The sequence below is a fragment of the Arachis ipaensis genome, chromosome B01 (genome assembly GCF_000816755.2).
Source record: "Arachis ipaensis cultivar K30076 chromosome B01, Araip1.1, whole genome shotgun sequence".
In the NCBI taxonomy this organism is placed as follows: Eukaryota; Viridiplantae; Streptophyta; class Magnoliopsida; order Fabales; family Fabaceae; genus Arachis; species Arachis ipaensis.
In genome coordinates, this window is record NC_029785.2 from 132,703,918 (window position 1) to 132,729,019 (window position 25,102).

Here is a 25,102-nt window from a genome sequence, read left to right on the forward strand (position 1 = left end):
CATCTAAATCCTAAAAACTATATATGAATCCAGTATTCAGTCCCCCTTTTATGAATGGATGTATTCCTTCATTTATAGTCCTTCAATCTGTGTTCTCTGGGCTTTGATCTGGGCCAAAAAGGGGCTCAGAAGTCGCTGGGAACGACTTCTGCAAATTCTGTAGATCGCGCACGTCACGCGTCCGCGTGGGTCACGCGGTCGCATCATCTGGAGTGTTGTTCTTCCACGCGGTTGCGTGAGTCATGCGCCCGCGTCAGTTGTATTTCGCAAGTCATGCGTTCGCCTCATCCATGCGCTCGCGTGATAAATGGATTTTTGATGGTTTAGAATTTCACAAATGAATTCTCGTTGCAAGTATAGTTCCTAAACCAAACAATAATCCTTTCATACAAAAAGTTGTTTGTCACTAGTACAAACCCCTAAAATTTATAAACCGAAGTATTGGACCTCGGGTCGTTCTCCCTAGGATTTACAATGAAGTGTCTTGTTATTGGTTATGAGTTATTTTGGGGTTTTGGATAAGGAGCATGAAAAGTAAATGGCAATGAAAATAAACTAGGCTTCTCTCTCTAAAACTCTAAGCTAAAAGTGATTAGTTAGTTGGGAATGATCATCATCATTCTCCCTATGATGTCCTTATGCCTTCCCCTTAATCCTTCATCCTTTTATTCCTTTCCCTTAGCAATTTGGCGCCAAAAATGGGTTCAGAAACCCTCTCAAATCGCCAGGCACGTGTTGCATTAATGAGGTCATGTGCCATCATCGGCGCGTGCGCGCATGGTACGCGTGCGCGTCCCTGGTCGATTCTGCAATGTGCGCGTGCGCGTGCATGGCTGACTTTGCTTCTTTGACTTTTTATGCTTCTCTCCACTTGTATGCTTCCTTCCTTGCTTCCTTTGATCCATGCCTAGCCTACTTCAATCCTGGAATCACTAGCAAACACCTCAAGGCATCTTATGGAATCAAAGAAGAACTAGAATTCATCAAAATAAGGCTTAGAAAGCATGTTTTTACACTTAAGCACGAATATGGGAGAGATAACAAAATCATGCTAATTCCTAGGCTAAATGTGACAAAAGGTTATCAAAATACTCTGAATTTAATGCAAAACAAACCGTCAAATTGGGGTTTGTCATCGCGTCGATTCTTTTTTTGCGCGAACCGCGCGTTCGCGTCGTCCATGCGGATGCGTCACTGCCAGTTCCTCCAAGGACTCCAATTTGTGCTTTCCTTCCATTTTTGTATGTTTCCTTTCCATCTTTTAAGTCATTTCTGCCCTATAAAACCTGAAAGTTCTCAACACACAAATCACGGCATCGAATGGTAATAAAGGATAATTAAATTTGATAATTTTAAAGCATAGGAAACATGTTTTCTCATATATCATATCCTATGGAAGGAATTGTAAAATCATGCAAATTCATATGAATAAGTAGGTGAAGAGTTGATAAATCATTCAATCTAAGTACAAGATTTATCATAAAAAAGTGGTTTATCAATGCTCTTTGATTTTGACCTTCCCAGCTACAACATGAGTAGTTGTTAGATTCATCAGAATATGGTTCATTCTGTGTCTCTGGGAGGTGTTCATACTCCATCATTTCTTGTTGATATTCCCAACCACCATTAAGATCATGACAAAAATCATATTGTGATGGTGGAAAATATCTCATGTTTTGATCACTTAGTAGACCTGGAGCATCTCTTGATTGCTCATATTCTATCATTTCTTGGTGGTATTCCCAGCCCCCATTAGCATAATAACATGAATCATTTTGTGGTGGTGGGCAATACCCCATGAAATTTGTTTGATCAAAAGATGAGTTGAACTCCATTTGAATTTTGTAAAACACAATCACCAATGAAAATTGAAATTCATAGTATCAAGAGAAAATAGAATATTAAAAGAACTTAATTGACAAAAACAAAGAAAATGCTTAATCTATAGTTATCACCCACTTTATCATTGTTGATCTAATCAATCCCCGACAACGGCGCCAAAAACTTGATGAGGAAAAATTAGAAGTTCCGCACAAACTAACCGGCAAGTGCACCGGGTCGCATCAAGTAGTAATAACTCACTTAGAGTGAGGTCGATCCCACAGGGATTGATGGATCAAGCAACTTTAGTGAAGTGATTAGTCTAGTTAAGCGAAATATTGAGATGAGTTTGGTGAAAATTGATTAACAGAATGTAAATTTCAGAGAATTGTAAATTGCTGAAAGTAAATTGGCAGAAACTTAAATGGCAAGAAACTTAAATTGCATGAAAAATAAATTGCAGGAAATGTAAAGGGCTTTGGGTGCAGGGAAATTAAAGAGGCAGTAAACCAAAGTACTCAAAGTGAACTCAAGGACAATTAATAGAAAGAAAAATTCATCAGGGATTGGAGGTATCATAATCTATCATGAATCAAATAAATCTCAACTTCTTTCTCAATCATATGAATAGATCTACGGCGGATTGAAATTGATTGGATCCCAATTCCTTGGCAATCCAATCTCTCTAATCACAATCAATCTTGCCAATTCCTTGATCTAATTGTCATGAGAAGAGGTTAAGCATTTTCTCTCATCCATAAGCCACACAAACTCTCTAGATCTCAATTCCTCCCGAATGGTGTTGATCAAGAGAGTTGCGAGAAACAGAGCTTCAGTTCTAATTTCCATGATTCCCCTTCCGAGGCTCACGTGGAAATTCACAGATTCAAACCCCCTTCCGGAGTGAATGAATCTCAATCAAAACGGAAGTTATTTCTTAGCTATACAGATGAATTGAGAAGAAGAAGATGTTCACTTAATCATGTGAATTAAAATAGAGCTCCTCCCCCTAATGAATTGGGGTTCAGTGGATCTTAGCTCAAAGAATAAGTGTAGAGAAACTAAATTGGTAGAAAGTAAATTGGTAGAGAGGCAAAGATGCAGGGAATTTAAATTACATAGAAATTAAACTCAGCTCAAGCAAACTCAAATGTAAAATTTCAAAAGAGAAGTGTAAGAAAATGGAAATTGCATAAACCAAGCTAAATTTAATTACAACTAAAATTTAAAAGTGCAGTAAAGAAAAAGAAATTCTAAGCTAAGCTCTCTACCAGAACCATCTATCCTACTCCTACTCTTACTACCCAAGCCCCCTTAATTCTACCAGAGAGCCTCCTATTTATACTCTCTTTCTCTTCTTGAATTGGGTCTGCATTGTACTTGGATGTGGAGATGCTTTGTTGCTTCTGAACCTCTGTTTTTCTATTGTCTTCATCCAATCATGCGTGCTCCCTTCCATGGCAAGTTGTATGTTGGTGGATCACCGTTGTCAATGGCTACCATATGTTCTCTCAGTGAAAATTATCCAACTACGGTTTTTGTAGGGCTAATCATCTGTCGGTTCTCACTTGTGTCGGAATAGGATACATTTATCCTTTTGCACACTGTCACTACGCCCAACATTCGCGAGTTTGAAGCTCGTCACAGTCATCTCCTCCCAGATCCTACTCGAAATACCACAGACAAGGTTTAGTGTAAAACCCGATTAATTAACGGCTAATTAACCCATAAATGAGAATTTATTCTAGAAAGCCAAAAATATGATTTTTATGGCTAAATGTGATAGAGGAGATTGAGACAAGAATTTCGGTACCAATTTTATAGATTTCGGACCAAGATTGGACCGAACGGGCCAAACCGGGCCAACTGGACCCAAATTGGGCCCTTGGCCCAACTAAACTAAACCAAAACCCTAGTTTTCAGCACTCTCTCTCCTCACACAACACTAATACACGCTGAAAATTGAAGAGAGGGGAGGAAGAACACTCTCTCAAGTTCTATCTCTCCCTTGATCTTCAAACCACCATAACTTTTGATCTAGAGCTCCGATCGCTGCACCATTTGCGACCACGCGTTCACCGCGGAGAGCTCTACAAAACCCATATAACCAATTTTGAGGTAAGCCACGTTTTGTTCTTCGAAATTCCAGCCTTGTTTTCGAGTTTTATGAGCAAAAATGTTGAGATTTTGAGCTCTTTGATGTTATAGGACCCAACTCTCTTGAAGGAGAAGGTTAATCTTGTCTCCTTGGACCTTGGGTGTGGTAAGATTCTCAACCCTAGTGTAATTTGTTGTTCTATGATGTTTGGGTATTGAGATGTTGTGTATGGGTATGATGATTGTGGCTTAGGTTGTGTATGTGTGAATATTGGAGCTTGATTGGTGATATTGAAAAGCTTGAAGAGGGTTTGGTGGTGAAAAATCCGTTCTTGAAGGTGTTGAGACCTTGAGAGCTTGAGGAAAAAGTGGTTTGGAAGTGCTCCGGTTGAGCTTGGGAAATCGGCTAAGGTATGGTCTCGGTTTCCCCTATCTAATATGTAATGTGGTAGGAAATACTTAGGCTAGAGGCCCTAAGATAGGCATTGAATGGTTGATGTTATTGAATGGTTGATATATATGATGTGGTCATATATGTGATGATGATTATTGATGCCTTAATGGTATGATGTATGAGAAATATGCATGTTGTGATATATGCTTGATGATTAGTTATGGTTGAAATTGTGGATGGAACCATGTTGATGGTGAGTATGATATTGATTGTGTACAACGATGATTTATTGGAATTGGTGTTGTTGGAAATTGGCGTGAGGAAGAGTATATGATATGTCAATGTGTTTGAGTTTGAGCCACTTGGGTGAAGTGGGTTAAAATGATGAGATAGTGATTTTGGTAAATTGAGATAATGTGTCAATGTGTGAGTTGAGGAGGCTTGATGTTGAGTTTGATATATTTTGTTTGATTTCAAAGAAAAGGGATGAAATTGGCATGTTTTGGTTGATTTTGAAAAGAGTTGGAAATGACTTGTTTTGAAAATGGCACCTTGTGGTTTTGTATGAAAAACATGGTTTTTGGGCATACTGTGACGGGACATAACTTGAACTCCGGATCTCTGTTTTGAGCCAAATCTATTTAGAAATGAAATTGGATCCGGGATGTCCATGCTGTTCAGAGAACAGGTGAAAAATGATTTAAAATGAGGAAGCTATGTCCGTCGGAAGATTGGGGGTTGAATCTGTGAATTCTGCAGCTTTTAACTTAGAAAAATTTTAGCAGAATAATCCCCCGCGCGTAGGCGCACCTGGCGCGTACGCGCCGTTCTTCCAGAAAGCGCCATCCACGCGTATGCGTGGTGTGCGCGGGCGCGCCGATGTGCTGCACCCAATGCCAGCCATTTTCCCGAGAGTTGTGCCAGAAATTGTGCCTGGGGCACGAAAGCACCCACGCGTACGCGTGGCGGACGCGTACGCGTCGCTTGGCTATTTTTCAATCCACGCGTTGGCGTGCATGACGCATACGCGTCGATGAGTTTTGTGGCCATCCACGCGTGCGCGTGGAGTGCGCGTACGCGTGGTCCTGTTTTCATCCCAAAGTTGATTTTTGAGTTTTAAAAGCCAAATCTCATACTTCTAAGCCTCCGATCTCACCATTTATGTCTTAAATCATTATGATATGCCTAGAAATGAGAAAAGGAGCTAGGGGATGTGGTAACTTGCGAGTGAAGCAAGGGAAAAATGAATGATCAATGAGGATAAAGCATGATTATGTGAGATGCGGAGGATGGTGGTGGAAGTGCTTGTTATGCCATGGGCCGAAAGGCCGTAATTGTTGATGAATTGGCTGGTTATGGATTTAACCGTGAGCCGGATGGCTAGATTATTACCGTGTTACGGCGGAGCCATGATTATGGCTAAGTATAAATGCATATATGCTGTTGAATGAATTGTGAATGTTGCACTTCCACTGTTGGAGATGAGAGTTTCCTTGGAAGGAAGCAGTGGCTAGCCACCACGTGCTCCAGGTTGAGACTCGAAGCTCTTTTGACCCTATGTCGTAAGTGTGGCCGGGCACTGTGAAAGACCCGGATGAGCTCGCCCCCGTAAATATTCACCAGTGAGGGTGATGGATATGGATCATGATTATGATCAAGTTTATGATGAGTATAACTCGAGTTGGGGATGCGCGACAGAGGGACAGTCCAATGGTTAGCTACCAGGACTTGTCGGGTTGGCTCTATAACCGACAGATGATATCATCAGCCACTAGGGACAGGCATTCATCATATGCATACTATGTGAATTGATTGAGATTGCCTATTTGACTGCATATTACCTGCTATTTGTCTAAATGCCTTACTTGTTCCTATTTGTATATCTCTTGTTTGATATAACTGTGTTTGCTACATTATGCTCCTGCTGGTGGTTGGGAGGTCTGAAGGGATTGGAAAGGGAAGTATTATTTTAGACTGAAGAATCTTTAGTCAGATGCCCTTTATGGTTTAGCTTGTTTATTAGCTTTGATATTATCTGGAGGAAGTTCTAGGATTGCCTTCGGCTTTCCTCTATTATTATGTATTATATATGTGGAAGCTGTTACCATGCTGGGGACCTCTAGTTCTCACCCATGCAGATTTTGTGGTTTTCAGATGCAGGACGTGAGGTTTCCCGCTGAGGCATGCTGGAGACTTCTAGATTTGCGAAGATCCTTGTTCTCGGGGCTATGTTTTGGTTTATATGTTTTGCTTAGATTCTTTTATCTCCATTAAATAATACGAACTGTGATGACTCCTCTTATGGGAGATTTTGGAGAATAGGTTTCTGTATTTGTGTCCCTTTGGGTTTCCTTTGGGGTTTTCCTTATTTTATTATATGTATATATTGCTATGCTCGGACCGGTTATCTTCGCAGCCGGATTTTGAGTCTTGATATTCCTGTTTTTGACACTCCTTTGTATATATATAATCTCGCGTTGGTTTATCCTTGTTCGTTACGTTATCGATCGGAATGTTGCGCTTTCGAGTTGCGATTTTTGTTTACCCCTTTTTCTACAAAGGCTCCTAGTTATAATCAATCATTCATACTACTATACGTACTAAATTTTTTATTTTAGAGGTCGTAATACCTTGCCATCTCTGAATTATGACTTAAGCATAAGACTCTGTATGGTAGGGTGTTACATTTAGACTTTCTGGATCTCAATAATGCTGCCAATTGGTTCTAGCTTATACCACAAAGGTTCTAATGTCATGAATTCAAATGCTCTGTTGTCAGGAGAGACGATTCAGATTCGTGGATCAGAGATCCAAGAGATTATACTCCAGCTGTCGTCCAATGACTACGTTGAACATCATGTAGACCACTTGTGGTTGTCAGGCACGCGGATCTTGGCTAAGCGAGTAACGAAGATAGTGGGTGATTGTCACGGGTCACCCTTCATTCTGACTTAACTGAATTAAGTATGAGAGTATATCTTGGAGAAGAAGTAGGCGTGAATTGAATAGAAAAATAATAGTACTTGCATTAATTCATGAGGATTAGCAGAGCTCCTCACCTTAATCTATGAGGTGTAGAAACTCCACTATAGGAAAATACATAAGAAAGAAAGGTCTAGGCATGGCCTAATGGCCAGCCTCCCCTAAAGTCGATCAAAAGATCAAAAGATGATCCAAAAGATGAAATACAATAGTTAAAAGTGCTATTTATACTAAGCTAGTAACCTAGGGTTTACAGAAAATGAGTAACTAAGTGCAGATAGTGCAAAAATTCACTTTCGGAGCCCACTTGGTGTGTGCTTGGGCTGAGTATTGAGCTTTACACGTGCATAGGCCATTCTTGGAGTTAAACGCCAGCTTGGATGCCAGTTTGGGCGCTTAACTCCAGTTCTGGTGCCAGTTCTGGCGTTTTACGCCAGAAAAAGTTCTCTGGTGGGCGTTTGAACGCCAGTTTGGGCCAACAAATCCCGGGCAAAGTAAATACCATTATACATTTCTGGAAATCCCAAGATGTCTACTTTCCAATGCAATTCAGAGCGCAACAATTGGGCTTCTGTAGCTCCAAAAAATCCACTTCGAGTGCAGGGAGGTCAGAATCCAACAGCATCTGCAGTCCTTTCTCAGCCTCTGAATAAGATTTTTGCTCAAGTCCATAAATTTCAGCCAGAAAACACCTTAAATTACAAAAAAACACACAAACTCATAGTAAAGTCCAAAAATGTGATTTTTGAATAAAAACTAATAAAAATATAATAAAAGGTAACTAAAACAAACTAAAAACTATGTAAAAATAATGCCAAAAAGCGTATAAATTATCCACTCATCACAACACCAAACTTAAATTTTTGCTTGTCCCCAAGCAACCAAAACCAAAATAGGATAAAAAGATGAGAATATACAGTAAATTTCAAAACATCAATGAATCTTAGTTTCAATTAGATGAGCGGACTAGTAGCTTTTTGCTTATGAACAGTTTTGGCATCTCACTTTATCCTTTGAAGTTCATAATGATTGGCATCCATAGGAACTCAGAATTCAGATAGTGTTATTGATTCTCCTAGTTTAGCATGTTAATTCTTGAACACAGCTACTTTATGAGTCTTGGTCGTGGCCCTAAGCATTTTGTTTTCCAGTATTACCACCGGATACATAAATGCCACAGACACATAACTGGGTGAACCTTTTCAGATTGTGACTCAGCTTTGCTAGAGTCCCCAGTTAGAGGTGTCCAGAGTTCTTAAGCACACTCTTTTGCTTTGGATCACGACTTTAACTACTCAGTCTCAAGCTTTTCACTTGGACCTTCATGACACAAGCACATGGTAAGGGACAGCTTGATTTTACCACTTAGGCCAGGATTTTATTCCTTTGGGCCCTCCTATCCATTAATGCTCAAAATCTTGGATCCTTTTTACACTTGTCTTTTAGTTTAAAGGGTTATTGGCTTTTTTTGCTTGCTTTTTCTTTTTATTTATTTTTTGCCATTTTTTTATGCAAGCTTTGTGTTTTTCACTGCTTTTTCTTGTTTCAAGAATCAATTTTATGATTTTCAGATTATCAATAACATTTCTCTTTTTTCATTATTCTTTCCGGAGCCAACAATTTTAACATTCATAAACTTCACTATAAAAAATATACACTGTTCAAGCATTCATTCAGAAAACAAAAAGTATTGCCACCACATCAAAATAATTAAACTAAATTCAAGATAGAGTTCGAAATTCATGTACTTCTTTTTTCTTTTTCAGAAAATATTTTTCATTTAAGAAAGGCGAAAGATTCATTAAACATTCATAGCTTTAAGACATAGACACTAAACACTAATGATCATGTAATAAAGACACAAACATAGATAAAACATAAAGCATAAAAAATCGAAAAACAGAAAAATAAGAACAAGGAAATTAAAGAACGGGTCCACCTTAGTGATGACGGCTAGTTCTTCCTCTTGAAAATCCTATAGAGTGCTTTAGCTCCTCAATATCTCTTCCTTGCCTTTGTTGCTCCTCCCTCATGGATCTTTGGTCCTCTCTGATTTCATGGAGGATAATAGAGTGCTCTTGGTGCTCCATCCTTATTTGCTCCATATTGGAACTCAAATCTCGTAAAGAGGTGTTGAGTTGCTCCTAATAGCTGTGTAGAGGAAAATGCATCCCTTGAGGCATCTCAGGGATTTCTTGATGAGGGACTTCCTCATGCTCTTGTTGAGGTCCATGAGTGGGCTTTCTTATTTGCTCCATCCTTTTTTCTAGTGATGGGCTTTTGAGATGAATCTCTCGATCTCCCATGACTCGATGTTGGAAGCAACTGCCTTCCCTTTCCTCTTCCTAGAGGTTTCTCCGGCCTTAGGTGCCATTAATGATTATGGAAAAACAAAAAGCAGAGCTTTTTTTCACACCAAACTTAAAAGGTTTGTTCATCCTTGAGCAAAAGAAGAAAGAAAGGATTAGAGAAAAAAGAGATGGAGGAGATGGAGGTGTGTGAATGATTCGGCTAAGGGGGTTTTAGGTGGTTATGATGTGTGAAAATGAAGAAGTATAGAAGTAGAGTGCAGAAGGAATTCTTGTAATAGGGGTTGAGTTTGGGAGGGAGATGGTTTGAATTTGATAACAATAAACATCTTTTTTTTTTTAAATTTAAATAAAAAGTTTGGTACCGAAGTTTTCGCATTTTGCAGAAGAGACGACCATTGCTTCCCTTCCTTCGAGTGTAGTTAACCGAATTCAAATTCAAATGCGCTGCCTAATGTTTAATATTTTGCTAGCTTGTATTCCAAGTTTTTATAATTTAGAAAAAGAAACAATTAAATGCTGAAACATCGTTGAAACTTAAAAGACTTAAAAAGTAGGATTGGTCAGTGATTTTCTGCGAGTGAATATCCCATTCGGCCCCTGACAATTATCTCGAAAGGACAACGAGACCCTCAAGAAAAAAAAACACCCAATCCAGCTCCTGATAAATTTTTTTTGAGACTGATTAGCTCCTGTGCCAAAAAAAATAACATTAATTTTTTTTTGGCACAGGGGCCTCATTGTCCTTTCACGGTAATTGTCAGGGACCGAGTTGGATTTTTTTTTTGTCAGGAGCCGGGTATGCGCGACAGAGGGACAGTCCAATGGTTAGCTACCAGGACTTGTCGGGTTGGCTCTATAACCGACAGATGATATCATCAGCCACTAGGGACAGGCATTCATCATATGCATACTATGTGAATTGATTGAGATTGCCTATTTGACTGCATATTAGCTGCTATTTGTCTAAATGCCTTACTTGTTCCTATTTGTATATCTCTTGTTTGATATAACTGTGTTTGCTACATTATGCTCCTGCTGGTGGTTGGGAGGTCTGAAGGGATTGGAAAGGAAAGTATTATTTTAGACTGAAGAATCTTTAGTCAGATGCCCTTTATGGTTTAGCTTGTTTATAAGCTTTGATATTATCTGGAGGAAGTTCTAGGATTGCTTTCTGCTTTCCTCTATTATTATGTATTATATATGTGGAAGCTGTTACCATGCTAGGGACCTCTGGTTCTCACCCATGCGGATTTTGTGGTTTTCAGATGCAGGACGTGAGGTTTCCCACTGAGACATGCTGGAGACTTCTAGATTTGCGAAGATCCTTGTTCTCGGGGCTATGTTTTGGTTTATATGTTTTGCTTAGATACTTTTATCTCCATTAAATAATACGAACTGTGATGACTCCTCTTATGGGAGATTTTGGAGAATAGGTTTCTGTATTTGTGTCCCTATGGGTTTCCTTTGGGGTTTTCCTTATTTTATTATATGTATATATTGCTATGCTCGGACCGGTTATCTTCGCAGCCGGATTTTGAGTCTTGATATTCCTGTTTTTGACACTCCTTTGTATATATATAATCTCGCATTGGTTTATCCTTGTTCGTTACGTTATTGATCGGAGTGTTGCGCTTTCGAGTTGCGATTTTTGTTTACCCCTTTTTCTACAAAGGCTCCTAGTTATAATCAATCATTCATACTACTATACGTACTAAATTTTTTATTTTAGAGGTCGTAATACCTTGCCATCTCTGAATTATGACTTAAGCATAAGACTCTGTATGGTAGGGTGTTACATTATGGTATCAGAGCAGTTCGTTCCTGTAGAGCCTGAGGGATCGACTGACTATGCTTCTGTGCATTCTCTGTGTGTGTGTTATGTGCTATTAGTATATCTGCTTGATATAATTGGCATAAACGTTCATGAGCATGCATTTGGGACTTTGAAGCACTAGACTTCCGATATTGAGACTGATCAACTTAATATCGATTGTTTGGTGTGTATAGGAACCAGATGGCGCCTTGTGGACGCGGTAGAGGTCATGTGAGAGGTCATACGAATGCTCGTGCGCCGGAGAATAACCCTAATGACCCGGTGAACTTTATGACTGCGTTGGAGAACATGGTTGCTGCTATGCAAGCCACTGCTGAGGCTCTTGGTCAATAGATGAACAACCATGGTAATAATAGAGGTGGAGCTCAGGGCCCGATGACACTGGCAAACTTTTTGAAGGTTAATCCACCTAAGTTCAAGGGAACTACTAGGCCGACTGAAGCTGATACATGGTTTCAGGCTATGGAACGAGCACTGCAAGCGCAGGTGGTACCTGAAGGGCAGCGTGTCGAGTTTGCTACCTATATGCTCACCGGTGAAGCGTCGCATTGGTGGCAAGGAATCCGACGCCTCCTGCAGCAGGGTGATGATTATATCACCTGGGATGTCTTCCAAGAGGAGTTCTATAAGAAGTACTTTCTGACTTCTGCTAGGACGGCCAAGGAGCTTGAATTATTATAGCTGAAGCAGGGTACTATGTCCGTATCAAAGTATACCAACAAGTTTGAAGAGCTGTTCAGGTTCTCTCGTATGTGTCAAGGGACTCCGATGGAATATGAGGAATGGAAGTGTGTTAAGTATGAAGGAGGACTTCGGAGTGATATTTTCAGTTCAGTGGGACCAATGGAGATTAGGACTTTCTCCGAGTTGGTAAACAAGTGTAGGGTTGCTGAAGAGTGTGTAAAGAGGGAAACCGCTGAGAGAGGAAGTCACAAAGGATCATTCCTACAAAACCGAGTGAAGAGCTTTGCACCTAGAGGTCCGTCTTTCAAGCGGGGAGGTTCCTTTAGGAGGCCCAACAACAACAACTCCCAAGAAAAGAAGTTTGGGATTTAGCCTCAGAATGATCAAGCTTGTACTAGATGTGGGAGTCACCATTCGGGAGCACCATGCAAGGCCGGATGGGGTTTGTGCTACAATTGTGGAAAGGCGGGGCATAAAGCCGCAAGTTGTCCGGAGAGGCAGAAGCAAGGTACTGGGAAGGCACAACAGACTGGTCGGGTGTTCACTACTTCAGCTGTAGGTGCTGAGGGATCTGAGACACTTATTCGAGGTAACTGTGAAATGGGTGGTCAAACTTTAAATGCTTTATTTGATTCGGGAGCATCGCATTCATTCATTGCATTTGAGAAAGCCCATGAGTTAGGATTGAAGATTGTAACCTTAGGTTATGATCTAAGAGTGTACAATGCTACCCATGAAGCCATGGTAACTAGGCTAGGATGCCCGAAAGTTTCCTTTAGGTTCAAGCAGCGCGATTTTGTTCATAATTTAGTCTGCTTGCCGATGATCGGTCTTGATCTTATCTTGGGATTGGACTGGTTATCCGAGAACCATGTCCTGCTTGATTGTTCTACAAAGTCGGTATACTTTATGCCTGAGGATACAGAAGGGTCGGTCGTGGTGAATAATTATTACTTGAATTTGATGGTGGTGAACTGTTCTGGAACTGAATGTCTGGGTATCCTGTTGTTAACCGCGGGTGTTTCGGGTGATGATCAAAGGTTGGAATAGATTCCGGTTGTGTGTGAGTTTCCGAAAGTGTTTCCCGATAATATTGATGAGTTTCCACCTAACCGAGAGGTTGAGTTTGCTATTGAGTTGGTGCCTGGGGCGGGACCAATCTCAAGTGCTCCTTATAGGATGTCACCATTAGAGATGGACGAGCTAAAGTCTCAGTTAGAGGATTTGTTGGGTAAGAATTTTATCCGACCAAGTGTCTCTCCATGGGGTGCTCTAGTGTTACTGGTAAAGAAGAAAGATGGGAGTATGCGGCTCTGTGTGGATTACAGGCGGCTGAACAAGGTCACAATAAAGAATAAGTACCCATTGCCGATAATTGATGATCTCATGGATCAGTTACAAGGAGCTGGGGTTTTCTCCAAGATCGATTTGCGATTCGGTTATCACCAGATAAGGGTGAGGGGTGAGGATATCCCTAAGACCGCTTTCAGGACTCGATATGGTCATTACGAGTACACTGTAATGTCTTTTGGGTTGACAAACGCTCCAGCAGTATTCATGGATTACATGAATAGAGTTTTCCGTCCGTTTCTGGATAAATTCGTTGTTGTCTTCATTGACGACATACTGATTTACTCCAAGACTGAAGAAGAGCATGCGGAACATTTGAGGACCGTGTTACAGATTCTAAAGGAGAAGAAACTTTATGCAAAACTGTCTAAGTGTGAGTTTTGGAAGAGTGAGGTGAAGTTTTTGGGTCACGTGGTGAGTAAAAAGGGAATAGCCATAGATCCAACTAAGGTGGAGGCTGTGATGGATTGGAAGCAACCAACCACCATAACAGAGATAAGGATTTTTCTGGGCTTAGCTGGCTATTACCGAAGGTTTATCAAGGGCTTTTCACAAATAGCTTTGCCAATGACAAAGTTGACCCGCAAAGACACTCCGTTTGTTTGGACTCCTGAGTGCAAGGAGAGCTTTCAGACTTTGAAGAAAAAGTTGACCACTGCACCTGTGTTAGTGTTACCTGAGCCGAACGAGCCATTTGAGGTGTACTGTGATGCCTCATTGAAGGGTCTAGGGTGCGTGCTGATGCAGCATCATAATGTGGTGGTGTATGCCTCACGGCAGTTGAGACCGCATAAAGTCAATTATCCTACGCACGATTTGGAACTTGCTGCGGTCGTGTTTACGCTAAAGGTGTGGAGGCATTACCTCTATGGGGTTAAGTTCCAAGTTTTCTCTGATCATAAGAGCTTGAAGTACCTCTTTGATCAGAAAGAGCTTAATATGAGGCAAATGAGGTGGATGGAATTATTGAAGGACTACGACTTTGAGTTGAATTACCATCCGGGAAAGGCGAATGTAGTGGCGGATACGTTAAGCCGGAAGTCGTTATATGCGGCTTGGATGATGCTTCAAGAGGAGAAGTTACTCAAGGGATTCGAGAGTCTAAAAATTGGTACTCGAGAAGTATCCGGAATTTTGCGTTTGAGCCGATTAGAAATCTCAAGTGATTTTAAGTCCGAACTCCTAAAGGCTCATCAAAATGATGAAGCGTTATGGAAGGTGTTACCGGCTATTGAGCAAGGAAAACATTGGAGAGTGTCGGAAGAAAAAGATGGGTTATGGAGATTCAAGTGTAGGATCATTGTGCCGGATGTTGGCACTTTGAGGCAAGATATTTTGAAAGAGGCACACAAAAGCGGATTCTCCATTCACCCGGAAAGTACTAAGATGTACCATGATCTAAAAGCGATGTTTTGGTGGCCGCGTATGAAAAATGATGTGGCGGAATATGTTTCAAAGTGCTTAACTTGTCAAAAGGTAAAGATTGAACATCAAAAACCTGCCGGGATGTTGCAACCTTTAGAGATTCCACAATGGAAGTGGGAAAGTATTGCAATGGACTTTGTGTCGGGATTGCCAAGGACTAGGGCTGGTTTTGATGCTATCTGGGTGATTGTGGACCGACTGACGAAGTCAGCTCACTTTTTCTGCGAGTGAATATCCCATTCGGCCCCTGACAATTATCTCGAAAGGACAACGAGACCCTCAAGAAAAAAAAACACTCAATCCAGCTCCTGGCCTCATTGTCCTTTCACGGTAATTGTCAGGGACCGAATTGGATTTTTTTTTATCAGGAGCCGGGGTTAAAATTTTTTTTTGTCAAGAGCCTCGTTGTCTTTCGAAATAGTTGTCAGGGCTGATTTGGGTTTTTCTCATTTTCTGCCGAACATTGCCGCTTCAAAATTCATTCTGAGATTATCGTTTCGTTGAATCATCAATAACCAATTTCGGCATTTGGAATTCAGCAATAATCGGATTCGAATTCTGTGTAAGAACCAGCAACGTAATTTCGGTTTCCTTCACCGATTCGCGATGGCATAACTGAATCCCCGAATCGGCGGTTGCGATCCTCAACAATGTCTTGGGGATTGGGATGGAAGAGGCCGTCGGAGATTTTCCGACTCACTCTCAACTATGGCAACGACGATCTGACGGAAAATCTCGGCCGCGACTCGAGCACGTACCATTCGGCCTCGTCTTCGACGTCTTCGTCATTCTCCTCTTCTCCTACCGCCTTGAAGGATCAGGAGCTAGGGTTCCGCATTGAATTGGATTGGTCGGCAACGGAGGATGAGGAGCAGGCAGCGCTGAAGCTTCAGTCGCAGCTCATGGTGGCTCTGCCGATGACGCAGGACACCGTGGTGGTGGAACTGAGGCCTCGGGATCCGGAAGATGATGCATATAATACTGTGAATTTGGATATGAAGGTTGTGAAGAAGAGAGATCCTCTCAGGGCGGTCACGATGATCAAGGCTGTTGGCTCCGGCCAGCAGAGCGATGGCACCGGTGTTTTGATTCGATTGTTTCGCTCTGATTTGTCGTCTCCTCCTGAAGCGTCCCCGCTTCCACCGCGAGTTGCTGATTACGGCGACCATTGGAAGAGTTTTTCGGTGCTCACAATTTCCGGCTGTGGCTTGTCAGTGAGTATTTGTTATTGCAAGTCTCTTGTCAAGTTATATTTTAAAAAATTTCCATAAAATATTTGAAGACAATAATATGGTGGTTTTATTTTGCTAGATCCAACTATCTGGCTGAAGTTGGAATCTTGCGTTGAAGAATACATAGAAAAGAATCGTCAGGCATTTCTTGGAAATGCCTGCGAGAGATTGCTTCTTCCTTCTCAGCATGACCGGAAGTGGTTAGAAAATTTGAGATCCAAATCATCCCTGACAAATGAGTCTAATGAGGGTATAGTTGCTTATGTATTGTCTTTTCTGTAAGGTTTGACTTCCCTCGACCCCCTTAAAATTTAAGATTTTTTATTTTCTATTTTTATCAGGTAACAGTAGTCCCACTTTAGGGTGGAGGCGTAATGTACTACTTGTTGAAGCTTCACACAGTCCAGATTCCGGAAGTGTGATTAACCATGCCCGGGTGCTAGAGTCATTTTGTGCTCGTAACAGAATAAGATTTTCCCTTATGCGCGGTTTGTCTGTCTGAGACTCTAAAGAAAGTGCCATCGCCAACAAATCTATCTCCATATGCATCTCCTGTTTTCCCTTCTAGCCCACGTCGGTATAGTCCTGATTCTCAGAGGATTGGACGGATTGATCTGGTCCCCGCTTTAAGTTTAGACAGTCAATTAGGAAAACCAACTACATCACCTCCAGTTTCTCCTCGAGGACTTAGACTGCTATCTTCACCTGTCAGACAATTGCACGACAAATTGCAAAATACACCACAAGTGGGTGTTGTACATTTGGCTCTTCAGAGTAATTTTACCCTAAAAGAGAATCATGACTTAATTGTCTTGCAGCACGGTGCAGATCTGTATGAGAGCTTATTGAAGGAAATGTGCGCTGATGAGGATGGTGATCTATTGATAGATTCTGCTGTGAAAAATGTGCCCAAAGTTTTTGTTGTGTCAACCTTGGTGAGCATGATGCCTGCACAGCCTTTCATATTTCGCAACTATCAGGTATGAGGCCTAATATTTTCATTGCTGTCTATTGTGGCTATTGGCCTACAATTGTTTGTGGCTGTTAATGTATTATTTCTTAATAATCTTTCATTATCTTGCCTCCTATGTCTTTACTTCTATCTAAATTGCAGTACCCTACTGGTACACCGGAGGTGACTCTTGCAATGTCAGAAAGCTCTGGGGTCGTATTAGTGTCACCTACAGATGCACAAGTTGGCTATACTTATAAGCGCAGTGCATTCATTGGAAGTTGTAAGCATCAAATATGGAAGGCTATCAGAGCTTCCTCAGCTGCTCCTTATTATCTTGATGATTTCTCAGATGGTACTGAATGCTCTGTTATTGTTTACATCAGTTGGTTGTATTTAAGTTTTCATTATTGACATGTCTGGAATAAGATTTTCCCTTATGCGCGGTTTGTCTGTCTGAGACTCTAAAGAAAGTGCCATCGCCAACAAATCTATCTCCATATGCATCTCCTGTTTTCCCTTCTAGCCCACGTCGGTATAGTCCTGATTCTCAGAGGATTGGACGGATTGATCTGGTCCCCGCTTTAAGTTTAGACAGTCAATTAGGAAAACCAACTACATCACCTCCAGTTTCTCCTCGAGGACTTAGACTGCTATCTTCACCTGTCAGACAATTGCACGACAAATTGCAAAATACACCACAAGTGGGTGTTGTACATTTGGCTCTTCAGAGTAACTCAGATGGCTTGATAATGAGGTTTTTGTTATTATTTTTAATGTTTTTCTATTCATGATCACCTTTTATTCTTCTATATGTGGATGGAAGCATGATGTTACTGGCTTTTCATTTAGCTGGCACAATGATGTATTTGTGGTTGCTGAACCTGGAGAGCTTGCTACGAAGTTTGTAGAAAGTGTTAAACTCAGTTTGTTGTCAACAATGAGAAATCACCGCAGAAAGGGAGCAGCTCTCCTGGCCAATATAGTCACTGTTTCTGATCTTGTTGCCTTCAAGTCTTATTTCCACATAGGAGGCATTGTCCACCGCTATCTAGGCTGTCAAACCATAGTATGTTTTCTTCACCTTATCCTTTGCATAACTTCTTAAAATCAACTTAGTGCATCCATTAGAAAATTGAGTTTGGATATCTTTATGAAGGTTGTGGAAGATGATCGAGAAATTAGTTCATATACGTTTCGTAGGACTGTACCGTCTATGCAACTATCAGCGAACGATGTAAGATGGATGGTATGTGCATTGCTTTCACTTTCATTTTCATATTGTCATTATATTTGTCACTTTTATGTTTACGAAGTTTGAGGTCTTTAAGGGCAACTGTCACATTATGTTGTGCTGGGCCTGGGACAGCTTTCTTATAGCTTAATATGCCTTTGATATTAATTCATTAATTATTAAAAAGGGGGTATTTTGAGCAATCCCCTCTGGATATAAGTCTACCATGACATGAGCTCGGGCTGATTTTGGTAAAGCATCTGTACTGTGTGAGTCAGTAGAATTTAATTTTGTACAGCCATAATTTCGACCATTATGGTGAATGTTTCTATGAGCCAAACGTTTATCTTTTGGCATACTTTTCCCAGATGCAGTGGAGTTTGTGCTGTGTGATATGTGTGTTCCACTGCATAACCACACTTTCACCGGGGTAGCTACTAGCTACAGGGAGGGAGCAGATAAATTGCTAACCATTTTTAAATTAGAGGAATGTAGGCCATCAGAATTTATGTTTTTGGCCATTACTTAGCCATTAATATTTAAAAATATGGAATAAAGTACGTTGTTGAATTACTAGATTAAAGGAACTAGACTAAATAAATTGAGTTGATGGTTAGGTGATGACCAAAAGTCATAAATTCAGATGGCCCCGTAGATTTCTTTTTAAATTATGTTGTGTCATATATTGGAAAATTTCCAACTAGTTTACATTTTGTACATTCTAACTGGTGCTCTGCATAGGTTGGAGCTTGGAGAGACAGAATCATAATATGCACAGGGACATATGGACCTACTCCTGCTCTTGTTAAGGCCTTTATGGATGGCGGTGCCAAAGCTGTTGTATGTCCTTCAAATGAACCCCCACTGTCTCAGGTGACCTTTGATGATAACGGAGAGTTGAATGTGATGGAAAATGGAAGGTTTGAACTTGGAGAGGATGAAGGGGATGATGATGTCACACCCGCCAGTCCAGAAAGTGACTGGGAAGATAGTGACGTGGAGAAAAACGGGACCAAGATCTCATCATTATTTGACAATGATGAAGAGGAACTGTCACAATTTATCTGTGAGTTGTATAAATCATTGTTCAGGGAGGGTGCTAGTGTCCTTGTTGCTTTCCAAGAAGCTCTGGCCTCGCATCGAAGATTGGGGTATGCGTGCCATCTCCCCAGTATAGATTAATTTGTTTAATTATTTTTAATAAAACTAATTATAATGATAATAAGATATTAGCATGACATGAACGGTTATAATAAATACAAACACAGATGAAATATACATCAACCCATGTACAGAGGATGCGAAGCATCTGTGGAGTTGGAGACATGATCCTGTAGAATTACATTCTACATTCAATTTTGACGCTGGTTAAGATGTTCTTAGATGCAATTGTTCAAATACTCCTGGTAAAGCTTTGCTAGCCAGATCGTCTGTAATTAAAGTACTCTTATAAATACTGGCTAAACTTTTTACATGTTCCATAGCAAATCGTTTCTATTTTCGGAAGAACCTTTTTATCAAACAAAGGTTGCTGTCCTTCTCCAACCTCCATCAGTTCCTACATAGACACCTTGGAGCATATTAATAATACGGAAAAAATCCTCTAAAGACGAGGAGAATTGTAAATTGATAAAATAATTTAAGAGTGATTAGACTATCAAATTTTCACTTTACTAAGTTCTTCACTTTAGAGGAGGTTGATCCTAATAATATATATATTTTTTCCAAACATCATAATCAAATTGCTGACACAGAATTTCAGATACTAGAGATTGTTGAACACGTTACTTGTTATACTATAGGAAAATTATCTGGTGTACCGGGGAACATTGATGTTTCAGTTGTTTTAACCGTTGATTTCAATTAATATATATTATATATATCTTTTATAATTAAGATCAACGGTTAAAACAACTGGAACATCGGTGTTCCCAGTACACCTGATAACCTTCCTATACTATATTTACTTCTGATTTACTTGGGTCTTAAATTACTTGCATGTGTAACGGAAATAAATTTTTTCAATTTTTTTTAACAATTGAGAGAACATTAAAAAGTTAAAGATCACACTTTATTCTCTCAACTTTTTTTAATAATTAATTTTCGTGGCTTTAACATGAGTGTCCTATTCCATTACCAGCTGACTAATATTATTTCTGTCATTGAGGTGAATAAATGTGCAAAATGTTCATCTTTTTAGCAAAACAATGTGCATAATTTTAATTTTCAAATTAATAGAATAATAAACAACAATTATTGATAGAAAAAGAATCTTGAAAGTTGAAAATTGAAATAGTGGGGATATTATGATTATGAGCAAACACAGCAGGACCCTCGTACCCAAAAAGGATACGACAAGACAGCGAAAGATCAATCTCTTCCCCTTTCCTTTAGCCAAGGCATGATTGGCGGAAGGTAACTTGGATCAGCACACATAAATAATGAAATCATTATTAAGTTGAGCGCCGTAGACTGTAGTAGTCTCAACTCTCAACTCTAATACAGCAAATCTTTTTTATGATTTTTACGGTAAAAACAACACAGCCAATTTCTTATGATTATCAGTAATTCTTGTACTTAGGACTTGTGTCCATTAGAAGCAAGCTATTATAGTCTCAGAAGTCAAAGGGTAAAGCATGATGCCCGTAACACAAGCGAGTTTCCCAATCATGGAAGCTCTTGCTTTTCATAAAGCTTTTTATCGTCTACAATAGTGGTAATAAGGGATGATCAAAAGGGGATGCTTCTATTGAAACTGAAACTTAGAGAACCATGACACAATTTTCTTCATATAGAAATAAATTAAACCTCCTTCAGTAGAACCAAATTCTCACATAGAATATGTCTGCTCCTGCAGCTCCAGTTGCTATAGGCACAAGAGGCACTATTGGATCTCTTGTAAAGAAGGAAATTGAGTACTTCACAAAGTTTGATTTAGATAAACGAGGGACTTCACATAAGCCTCATCAGCCACACCTCGTGGACATGGTTTCCACCACGTTCAGGACTAGTTTCTGGGTGTTGCTAATGATAGGGAAGAAGAGGAAGCGAAGAAGCACAAATGGGTTCCTCCCAAGAATGTGTTCTGTTTCACAAGTGGCAGAAAGCAATATTCCAATGAACAGAATTCCTGGTTACAACTACAGGATCCTCAAGAACGATATCGATAACTTGCAACTCTGATTGACTTTCTGCATTACATGCGATGAAGCATGCATGCATGTTCATCTTATGTTTGTCACGTGTTGTTATCACATTGAGCCATTTTCTTGTTATCTTGAGCTTCATGTATTTCTATTTCTCTGCAATCTCGTTGGTGTTTTGGGACGGCCAAGAAGAAAAATGAATAATCAGATCATATCATAGGACAGGGAAGGAATGCCATGCCTGTTGATTAATGAATCTTGCGTTTATGTGACCAATTTGTATTCAATATTCATCAAACCTAATACTAAACAACGCATGAACTATAAATGATTTATTATACATGCTCATAATTGCTGGCATGAATATGCTTTCAGCTTAGAGTTTCCCCAATCAAATATTTTTATCCTTTATTCCAAAGCTTTTTAAATATCATTTACTACATACTTATAAATTATAATTAAGAGAAAGAGATTATTGTCCATTTCAGGTGAGAGCAACAAGCCAACAACCACAATTGATTATAAATTTAAAAAGAAAATGTAACAAATATATTTCTTATGTTTTCTGTTTATGAACAATTGTTTTCTTTTTCTTTTTACTTACAAAAGAATAAGAAAAATTATTTTTTTATAAAGTTAATCCAAACGAATATTTAATTAAAAAAAATACATTCCAATCCTTATCCTTTAGGCCTTTTTGTTTTTGGCATGCTTCCTCGGACCCGAACGACTCTGCGTTTTGATCAACCAGGGGAGAAAACGACTTCCCGTTCAGGTGGAAAAGTCACAAATTCAACGTGGAAGAAGAAGAAGCGCGTATTTGAATCAACCTCCGACATTTGCTTCAACTAGCAACAACGCACGTATCTCTCTCTTCTGTACTCTTAAACCCAAAACCCCCGAATTTTCTTGTCTTTTCAGCTCAAAATGATTCGATAACAATGGTTCTCTTCAGATCCCTAAAATTAATTCTCAATAACAACGAAACCAAGAACAAAGCTCGAACCTTTGTGACCTCAACAACCGCAATCCCATTGTGGCCATCGTACGCTCCTCTCCGCAACAGTTACAGCAACAACACCACCAACAACCACCCACTCTTCAGCACTTCGCCGCTCAGGTTTGTCTCTCCGTTTCGGTTTCAGCGGCGGCCTTGCCCTCTCTTCCTGAGCTGGCCGCCATGGAAGCTCTCACAGTCCGCCACACCTCTTTACCTCCGCGCAAACGCTGTCGTTTTTCCCAAAGTCCAGAACCCCTTGGATTTGCTTCGCCGCCGCCGGACCAATCCCTTGCCGCCGCTCCATTTGCTCGATCGGGTTGACCAGAATCCGGACCGGTCCTCCTCCACTAACAGCCTATTCGATAGCTTCGTCAATACTCCCAATTTCATCTCCTTCTCTCGATTAATTTCGGGTCCTTTTCTTGGATGGTAAGTATACCCTTTCCGTTCCAAAAGAAAAAAAATATATATATTTTTCATAATGCTTTGTTTGATTGGGAATTGTGTAGGATGATCATGAATGAGATGTATACTTCAGCAATGGTCGGGTTGGCAATATCTGGTGCCAGTGATTGGGTATGAATATTGAAAAGTAATCATTTTTGACATGATAAGCATGATTATATTTATGTTCTGATTTATGGTATGGTTGATTGTAGCTGGATGGATACGTGGCTAGGAAGATGAAGATTGATTCTGTAGTAGGTTCCTACCTTGATCCCCTTGCTGACAAGGTAAAAGCCTCTATCTGCTCAAGTGTCATTGCAGAATTTGTGTGCATTTTGATAATCTGTTTTCCAATTCGTGGTGCAGGTTCTTATTGCTTGTGTCGCTCTTGCAATGGTGCATCAAGATTTACTGCATCGTGAGTGGTTATAGACTCTCTGATCCCTCTATTTTATGTAACCTTCTTCAATTTTCGAATGATAATGGTTAATGGCTTGGCTTAGGTATTTGTGATTTTGTGATGATTAATGAAGAGTGAGATGCTAAAAGGAAGGTAGTAGGGATAAGCCTCATCCTCATTTTGTGTTATTAATATACCATAGAAGCCCTTCAACCTTATAATGTCCCATGCCTAGTTCCAAAAGTGATATCAGATATTGTGACTAGCTGTTTATTTGTATAGTAATTGGTGCAGCAATGGTTTATGTTTCCTTGTAATTATATGCTGCTTGGGCTTGATGACTCTTGTGGCTGGAAAATGTGTGCGCAAGCATTTTATTTTCAGACAATCGTTGCATCATTTAGCATTTATGTTTAGAGAACATACATATATACACACAATTTATGTTTATGTGTGTTGAATAACTTTATGCATTTATGTTTAGACAATTGTTGCATTATTTTGTATACATTAGGTATATATGTGGTGTTGAACATGTCTTTTTGTTCTCTTTTTTGAAGCTGCACTTGTTGGTATTGTTGTGTTCCGAGATGTCTTCCTTGTTGGTGGTGCAGTATATTTGAGAGCAAGTAGTTTGGGTTGGAAGGTGAGAACAATTTAGATCTTAAGTTTTCCATTTGCTTGATTATTATCTAATCTGCTAGATGAAACATTCATTTTGTACTTCTCAGTGGAAAAGCTGGTCTGATTTCGTTAACCTTGATGGGACATCCCGCCAAAAGATTGAACCACTCTTTATAAGCAAGGTAAGTGTTATAGATGCGGGAGTTTATTTGCTCTGCATGCTGTTGGACCTTGAGTTCATACTAACTTATGTATATTAGTTTTATGACTTTAACTTTATGGTGTGGCTCTGCGTAGTTGAAGTTAGGATTAAGATTGAGGCGTGCAAATATAGAACATTTGTGTGTTCCCCAAACCAATTTGTCTGTTAACTTATGCTGCATCTCAAAAGGTTTATATATCAGAGTAGATCTATCTATGAATTTTCCTTCTGCCTATCCTGTTTATTTAGGAAGAATACCAATGTTAACAGGTGAATACAGTGCTCCAATTAGCATTAGTTGCTGCAGCCCTTCTGCAACCAGAGTTTGGAACACTAGAAACTCAATCATACATTAATTATTTGAGGTAATTAAGCTATCATTTGTTTATTTATTTATGCCTTTGTAGCATGCCTTCCCAGATTGTTAATTCACCCATGTCCTGCTGCAGCTATTTAGTGGCTTCAACAACAATTGCATCTTCGGCATCTTATGGAGCACAGTATCTTAGGAGTTCCGTGATAGTTTCAAAGTCGGTCTAGTTGATGTTTCGTTGAAGCCAAGGATCATGAAGCATCCTGCACTCTGGTGCTGCAGAGGGATGATAGATGGAACAGAGTGAATTATGGTAATATTAGGCCGAGTTTGCTTTCACTTTTCATAGACTGGCTTCTGGGTTAAGGATACAGTTTCAACAAAGTGGCTGACCAATGTTCATCACAAGAAAATCAACCTCATTGTCTGGTCTTGAATTTTTAGCAACTTTTGATTTTTTTTTCATTTTTGACTCTCCCGTCCTCTTTTGTTATAGTGCTAACGTTATCTGGTGAGGAGACAATTTAACTAGAGACAGGTGTTAATAATTCTACCGTGAAACATCACTCGCTACAATTCGATTGTAGACGTGCTAGTTTTCCTATGAAAAATAAAGCAAGTAAACCCCTTAGAATAAATGACTATTTGTACTC

General features: G+C 39.9%; 3 protein-coding genes across 3 annotated transcripts; all 3 read left to right on the top strand.

The window, feature by feature from the left end:
• On the top strand, positions 15,351-19,853 carry LOC107615140 (phospholipase A I). The gene is given in 9 exon segments (XM_021112421.1): positions 15,351-16,168; positions 16,211-16,381; positions 16,473-16,567; positions 16,635-17,111; positions 17,246-17,503; positions 17,506-17,840; positions 17,936-18,152; positions 18,243-18,332; positions 19,059-19,853. Coding segments are annotated over 9 exon segments (2,703 nt in total). The 5' UTR covers positions 15,351-15,549; the 3' UTR covers positions 19,500-19,853.
• Positions 20,794-21,801, top strand: LOC107620216. The gene has a single exon (XM_016322417.2). The coding sequence runs from the start codon at positions 21,159-21,161 to the stop codon at positions 21,498-21,500; it is 342 nt and encodes a 113-aa protein (XP_016177903.1). The 5' UTR covers positions 20,794-21,158; the 3' UTR covers positions 21,501-21,801.
• On the top strand, positions 22,164-25,087 carry LOC107639779 (cardiolipin synthase (CMP-forming), mitochondrial). The gene is made up of 8 exons (XM_016343384.2): positions 22,164-22,892; positions 22,973-23,039; positions 23,123-23,197; positions 23,277-23,328; positions 23,871-23,956; positions 24,042-24,116; positions 24,407-24,501; positions 24,586-25,087. Exons 1-8 carry the CDS (start codon positions 22,405-22,407, stop codon positions 24,674-24,676), a joined length of 1,029 nt encoding a protein of 342 aa, XP_016198870.1. The 5' UTR covers positions 22,164-22,404; the 3' UTR covers positions 24,677-25,087.

Excerpts from the sequence above, each read along its gene's own strand:
- LOC107620216 (XM_016322417.2), top strand. The coding sequence starts at position 21,159 with ATGTCTGCTCCTGCAGCTCCAGTTGCTATAGGCACAAGAGGCACTATT.
- LOC107639779 (XM_016343384.2), top strand. The coding sequence starts at position 22,405 with ATGGTTCTCTTCAGATCCCTAAAATTAATTCTCAATAACAACGAAACC. Across the intron at positions 22,893-22,972 it reads TCGGGTCCTTTTCTTGGATG|GATGATCATGAATGAGATGT; the intron begins GTAAGTATACCC and ends GGAATTGTGTAG. Across the intron at positions 24,502-24,585 it reads TCATACATTAATTATTTGAG|CTATTTAGTGGCTTCAACAA; the intron begins GTAATTAAGCTA and ends GTCCTGCTGCAG.